The sequence below is a fragment of the Salvelinus namaycush genome, chromosome 8, assembly GCF_016432855.1.
Source record: "Salvelinus namaycush isolate Seneca chromosome 8, SaNama_1.0, whole genome shotgun sequence".
In the NCBI taxonomy this organism is placed as follows: Eukaryota; Metazoa; Chordata; class Actinopteri; order Salmoniformes; family Salmonidae; genus Salvelinus; species Salvelinus namaycush.
In genome coordinates, this window is record NC_052314.1 from 2,855,436 (window position 1) to 2,862,417 (window position 6,982).

General features: G+C 42.7%; 1 protein-coding gene across 1 annotated transcript; it reads right to left on the bottom strand.

Moving 5' to 3' along the window:
• Window positions 1–598: 598 nt before the first annotated feature.
• LOC120052287 (tripartite motif-containing protein 16-like) lies at window positions 599–6,432 on the bottom strand. Its single transcript, XM_038999116.1, has 6 exons — window positions 5,809–6,432; window positions 4,833–4,928; window positions 1,935–2,168; window positions 1,538–1,697; window positions 1,353–1,412; window positions 599–1,122 (listed from the first exon to the last, which is right to left on the bottom strand). The coding sequence occupies exons 1-6, from the start codon at window positions 6,403–6,405 to the stop codon at window positions 614–616; spliced, it is 1,656 nt and encodes a 551-aa protein (XP_038855044.1). The 5' UTR covers window positions 6,406–6,432; the 3' UTR covers window positions 599–613.
• Between the last annotated feature and the right edge of the window lie 550 nt (window positions 6,433–6,982).

A 6,982-nucleotide genomic window follows, 5' to 3' on the forward strand; every position in this document is an offset into this window, starting at 1 on the left:
TCAATTAGGGCCGAGCCTACAAGCTGTTCAATGATACTGAAGTGAATTACATAGAGACAGAGAACCAACTGAGAAAACATATCAATGGTTCTGAATGACAACCAATATACATCAACACCATACATCATGATTCATGGAAACGTACAAGATTAAAACACTGTATTTTATCAAATATGAATACCTTAAATCTCTTAAAATTCAAATCAGTCAGAAAATAAGGATTGTACAAGAAAACAGAGCAGAATAAATCACTGCATCTGGGGACCATCACCAGCAGCATGACTAGTATCTATGTGGACCCTACTACAGTTTAACCAGCTCAGCTATAGACTACACCAGCATGACTAGTATCTATGTGGACCCTACTACAGTTTAACCAGCTCAGCTATAGACTACACCAGCATGACTAGTATCTATGTGGACCCTACTACAGTTTAACCAGCTCAGCTATAGACTACACCAGCATGACTAGTATCTATGTGGACCCTACTACAGTTTAACCAGCTCAGCTATAGACTACACCAGCATGACTAGTATCTATGTGGACCCTACTACAGTTTAACCAGCTCAGCTATAGACTACACCAGCATGACTAGTATCTATGTGGACCCTACTACAGTTTAACCAGCTCAACAGTACCATCGAGACAAAACCCAGGATAGAGGGGCTGAGTGAATGTGGTCAGGCCTCTGTGGAGGAGGGTCATTGTGTCAGAGACACTGTAGAAGGACAGAGTCCCTGCTTTGTGATCCAGGTACACTCCTACTCTGGAGGACTGAGGGCCTGATACTTTAGTATCAACATTATTGTGTCTGAAACAATAACCACCTCTATAGCACTGTAAACTCCAGGACTTGTTATTGAATCCAAATATATTATCTCTCTCTGTTCTGCTGATGTCTTTATATGAGACTGCTGTAACAACATTACCACTCCACTTCACCTCCCAGTAACAGCGTCCAGACAGACCCTCTCTACACAGAACCTGCAACATGTTGGTGAATCTGTCTGGATGGTCAGGATATGGTTGGACTTGGCCTGTACAGGTCACCTTTCTGTTCCCTTCAGACAGAGAGAGGTGTGTGTTTGCTGTGTTTCGGTCCAGTGTGAGCTGACAGGAATCTGGGAGAAGAGCAGAGCAGAGACCAATGAGGGGAGTTAGAACAATAAGTTGTCAGATACTGCATCTACCCTGTCTTTGATTAGAGCACAGCAGAGATCAAATCAGAGAAATATGAGGAGTCAGATAGATACCCAGTCTTTGATTAGATCTACTATTGATATATATTTCTAGAGGTATTGTTAGGAGTGTAAAAAGAGACTGTTAGTTACTTCACAATAAAGAGACTCACATTGTAAGAACTGTTCTCTGGTCTTGGGCTCTGGAGGCAGTACAACATCCACTATATTCACTACAGATACACAAACACATTGACAGAGAGAGATAATGTTATCATCATACCATATTCCACATGTATATGACTAGTAGGGAACTTTCAATGGTCTAAAGTTGATGTTCTTATTATTTTCAACACACCTGTAGTGGAGATCTTGGTCCATTCTCCTTTAAGGAAGTCTTCTAGTTTCTCTCTCAGTTCAGACACAGTCTTACTCACATCTCCAAAGTACTGAAGAGGACGGACAACGATGCTGGGTAAGTCTGAAGATACACTGATACTGGAGAGAGACTGATAACTCTGGAGAGAGAGGGACAGAACAGAGAGTGAGACGGACAAAGGGAGAGAGGGATTGAGAGAGACGGACAGAGGGAAGGAGGTAGAGAGAGCGAGAGGGAGGGAGGGAGGGAGGGAGGGAGGGAGGGAGGGAGGGAGGGAGGGAGGGAGTGACAAACAGAGGAAGGGAGAGAGAGAGAGAACAGAACCAAATTATTGAGTTTTAATTTCATATAGCATGTATCAAGACAGTTTAGTTACCTGGAGGAAATGGATGTGATCCTCTGTGTGTGAGAGCTGCTCCAGCTCAGTGCTTCTCTTCCTCAGCTCAGCTATCTCCTGCTTCAGTTGCTCCAGGAGTCCTTCAGCTTGACTCACTTGAGCCTTCTCTTGGGCTCTGATCAGCTCCTTCACCTCAGAGCGCCTTCTCTCAATGGAGCAGATCAGCTCAGTGAAGATCTGATCACTGTCCTCCACTGCTGCCTGTGCAGAGCGCTGTTGAGAGAGAGACAGAGAGAGAGAGAGAGAGAGAGAGAGAGAGAGAGAGACGGAGAGAGAGAGAGACGGAGAGAGACTGACTTGCCATCCTCATTACACTAACACCCTCCCTCCTAAGAACACATTGCGTGCCACCACAACCTCCACACAATCACATTATACAGCACCCAACACCACAGTACAATACACCATCCAGCACCACATTCCAACCGTACATCCAACCCCTCCTCTCCAGCCGTACAGACAGCCCCCCTGAGCCCCCATACCTCCTGAAACATCTCCACCCAAAGGCCTCAACAGTACAGTACAAACAGAAATTTGCATCCTGTAGCACAAACTCCAAAATGTTCTGGGACACTGTAAAGTCCATTGAGAATAAGAGCACCTCCTCCCAGCTGCCCACTGCACTTTGGCTAGGAAACACTGTCACCACCGATAAATCCACGATAATTGAGAATTTCAATAAGCATTTCTCTACGGCTGGACATGCTTTCCACCTGGCTACCCCTACCCCGGTCAACAGCCCTGCACCCCCCACAATTCCTCAAACATACAAGTATCTTATACCATTTTAAAGGTAATCTTGTTGTTAATCCCACCACAGTGTCCGATTTCAAAAAGGCTTTACAGCGAAAGCACCACAAACGATTATATTAGGTCACCTCCAAGTCACAGAAAAACACAGCCATTTTTCCAGCCAAAGACAGGAGTCACAAAAAGCAGAAATAGAGATAAAATCCCTAACCTTTGATGATCTTCATCAGATGACACTCATAGGACTTCATGTTACACAATACATGTATGTTTTGTTCGGTAAAGTTCATATTTATATAAAAAAATCTCAGTATACATTGGCGCGTTATGTTCACTAGTTCAAAACATCCGGTGATTTTGCAGAGAGCCACATCAATTTCCAGAAATACTCATTATAAACGTTAATCAAAGATACAAGTGTTATACATGGAATTTTAGATCCACTTCTCCTTAATGCAACCGCTGTGTCAGATTTCAAAAAAGCTTTACGGAAAAAGCAAACCATGCAATAATCTGAGTACGGCGCTCAGAGCCCAAACCAGCCAAAAAGATATCCGCCATATTGTGCAGTCAACAGAAGTCAGAAATAACATTATAAATATTCACTTACCTTTGATGATCTTCATCAGAATGCACTGCCAGGAATCGCAGTTCCACAATAAATGTTTGTTTTGTTCGATAATGTCCATCATTTATGTCCAAATAGCTACTTTTGTTAGCGCATTTTGTAAACAAATTCAAAGTCACGAAGCGCGTTCACTGGGAGCAGACAAAATGTCAAAAAGTTCCGTTACAGTCCGTAGAAACATGTCAAACGATGTATAGAATCAATCTTTAGGATGTTTTTAACATAAATATTCCAACCGGAGAATTCCTTTGTCTTCAGAAAAGCAAATGGAACAGAGCTCGCTCTCACGTGAACGAGCGTCACGAGCTCAAAGCATTCTGCCAGACCTCTGACCCATTCCCCTCTCATTCGGCCCCACTTCACAGTAGACGCATCAAACAAGGTTCTATAGACTGTTGACGTCTAGTGGAAGCCTTAGGAAGTGCAACATGACCCATATCCCACTGTATCTTCAAAAGGGAATGAGTTGAAAAACGACCAACCTCAGATTTCCGACTTCCTGGTTGGATTTTTTCTCAGGTTTTTGCCTGCCATATGAGTTCTGTTATAAACGTTGCAACTGAAACAGCTCAGTGGATTCAACACAAAGACTCTAACAGGATAACTGATATATCCTAACATGACTTTGTCGGGTAAAGACTCAAAACTCCCCTGTTTCTCCACGCTCACCACCGGGTCTGCGTCGCACCAAACGGCGGGCATCACAAACACCAGGAGTCTTCAACTTCAATTGCTCCACCTCCACACTTAACACTACCCCAGAAATCACTATTTTCAATGGTGTTCTGTTCCTAATAGCAAAGAAAAATCAGATCTTGACCAAGTTGCGTGACACGGAGCTCCCACTCCCTCTGGTCAGAAGAAACACAAACAAATATTACAAGTCCACTACAGGTTACCTAGGTTACCTTCACTGATTCAACTGCACCCAACTCCTTTCCCACCCATCCTGAAACCACTAATGGATCTGCCAAAAGGTATGGATCCACTTTCTCCAAAAATGTAACTCCTACTGCACCAGATTCTTCTTTATCATGTCCATTGATGCCAGGTTCTGGTTCTGAGCTCTCACCACACCTTCTACCTCACTTAACTCTCCATCATTAATTTCCTTTTCACCTCCAGAACTCGGTCTGGCGCACGGCTCACTCTGTTTGCTCTTGAATTGTAACATTTGAAATGTCTATTTTACTTTAAAACGTTTGTGAGCGGAAAGTTTACTGTTAATTTCTGATGGTTTATTTCACTTTTGTTTAGTATTTATTCCAACTGCTTTGGCAATGTAAACATATGTTTCCCATGCCAATAAAGACCTTCGAATTGAATTGAGAGAGAGAGAGAGAGAACTCCATGTTAATGTATAGGGGACATGAATCAGTCATGGTTACTCAAGGCTATGTGATGACGTAGCCCCGCCTGCGACTACTAATTCAGTGTCGGCCCAATGGGGAATGTCCTCTTGGTGTAATGGTGTGTCTCCTCTGGTCAACAATACTCACCTTGAAAGACTCCACAGCCTGTTGGAGCTCCTTCAGCTCCTTCTCTCTCTCCTGGAATCTCTGCTGGACCTTCTGCTGACTCATCCCCAGCTGCCTCTGTGGAGAATCACTCTTCAATGAGCTATCAAGCTTTACTAGTCCAGTAGATCAATAGTATAGTAATGTGAAATAAATGTGAAGATAAATACACAACGCAGAGGATGAGAGGACTAAAAACTAGAGAACTAATAGTTAATAGGGAATTGTAAATAGGAGTTGGGTTTCAGTTCAACATCTGTTAGGATCTGTGGAATGTCAGTCATGAACTCAGAGCTACGTGTGTCACGTTTTCATTGGTCTGTACATTGAGTCTGGAGTGGGATACTTGTCCTGCAGCAAGGACTTCTGATTGGCCAACCCCAGGCTAGGGGGGCTATAAGTGGCATCCTGTCCTTTGTTCTGTGGTGAAAAACTGAAGGACAGGGAAGACTGAATGTCTACTTTTCAGCACCTAGGATTTGTCATGCTCAAATAAATATATTTTCTCTTCCTGATTTGCTTTGGGGTCTGTGTTATTGAAGAGTAACATCAGTTGTTAAAAATAATTATAAAAATGTTGTGGAAGTATCTGTGTGAAAATATATAATTAAGTTGTTAAGTGAATGATTATGGTTTTAACAGTGCACAAATCAGGAAGCTGATAGGGTGTTTGATATCTAATGATAATGGTGTTTGATAACAAACGATAATGGTGTTTGATAACGAATGATAATGGTGATTGATAATGAATGATAATGGTGTTTGACTTTAGAAAATGGTAATACATTTGGAGAATCTGGGATAACATATCTATATACTCAAGGTTGTGTTCATATTTGTTCTGCCGTGGATCAATTTCATTTGAATGATCTCATATTCAAATTCAAAGTCTTAGTTCCTACTGTATCTTTAATTCTTTGTTTATCAGACAGTCACCAACAAGTTGTTCTGGTCTTACCTGTTTCTCAGTCCTCTCTGCTGCAGCTGACACTGTATCATGGCCTTTATGTTCATCCATTGTACACAGATAACAGATACACTGCTGATCGGTACGACAGAAAACCTCCAGCAGTTTGTCATGATGAAAGCAGATCTTCTCCTGTAGTTGTGCGGTAGCTTTGACCAGCTTGTGCTTCTTTAAAGCAGGAGATTCATAGTGAGGTTGGAGGTGAGACTCACAGTAAGAGGCCAGACACGCCAGACAGGACATGAGGGCTTTCTGCTTTCTGGTCCCAGTGCAGAAATCACACGCCACATCTCCAGGTCCAGCATAGCACAGAGCAGGAGGGGGAGCAGCCTGGAGTCCTGTCTTCTTCAGTTTCTCCACCACCTCAGCCAACATGTTATTTTTCCTCAGATTAGGCCTTGGAGTGAAGGTCTCTCTGCACTGAGGACAGCTATAGACCCCTTTCAGAACATCCTGATCCCAGCAGTCCTCAATACAGCTTCTACAGTAACTGTGTCCACAGGGAATGGTAACCGGCTCCTTCAGTAGATCCAGACAGACAGAACAACAGAACTGGTCCTGGTCCAGCAGAACTCCCTGCTGAGCCATTTGGACTGTTGTTCACTCTCACACAGACAGACGACACTGAGACTCAGATCAGTTTATTTTCATCAGAAGAGAGTTTGTGGGAGGGGGATGGACTTCCTGGTTCTGCCAGATGGGTGGGATTAGAGGGAGGGAACGAAGAAAGGAGGGAGAGAACTGCATGCAACATCGAGGAGACAGAGATTTTATTTCCTAGGTTACGACCCTTAATTTGGGCTACATTAAATAGAGTGGTTAGAATATATAAAGGGTAACAGTTTCTATGAAGTACATAATATAATTATTTTAATGACCTTTATAATGCCTGATAATACACTTATGTGTTTTAACACTGATTGTAAGTGTCTATAATAATTAATAAGTGGTTGTAATGGGGGGGGGGGGACTTGATATTGATACAATGTACTGTAGTTGAAATGAATACTGTATGTATTGACTGATCATTGAGAATGAGGTAATACTTTACATTACAGTGTGGTTATTACTGTTAGGTCTAGGGTCAGGGTTAGAGGTACTACATTCAGCAGTAACCTTAGACATATCTAGGACTAAACAGAGAAGACGTTTTACAATCAGAGTT

Excerpts from the sequence above, each read along its gene's own strand:
- LOC120052287 (XM_038999116.1), bottom strand. The coding sequence starts at position 6,405 with ATGGCTCAGCAGGGAGTTCTGCTGGACCAGGACCAGTTCTGTTGTTCT. Across the intron at positions 4,929-5,808 it reads CAGAGAGGACTGAGAAACAG|AGGCAGCTGGGGATGAGTCA; the intron begins GTAAGACCAGAA and ends GATTCTCCACAG. Across the intron at positions 1,413-1,537 it reads GACCAAGATCTCCACTACAG|TGAATATAGTGGATGTTGTA; the intron begins GTGTGTTGAAAA and ends GTGTATCTGTAG.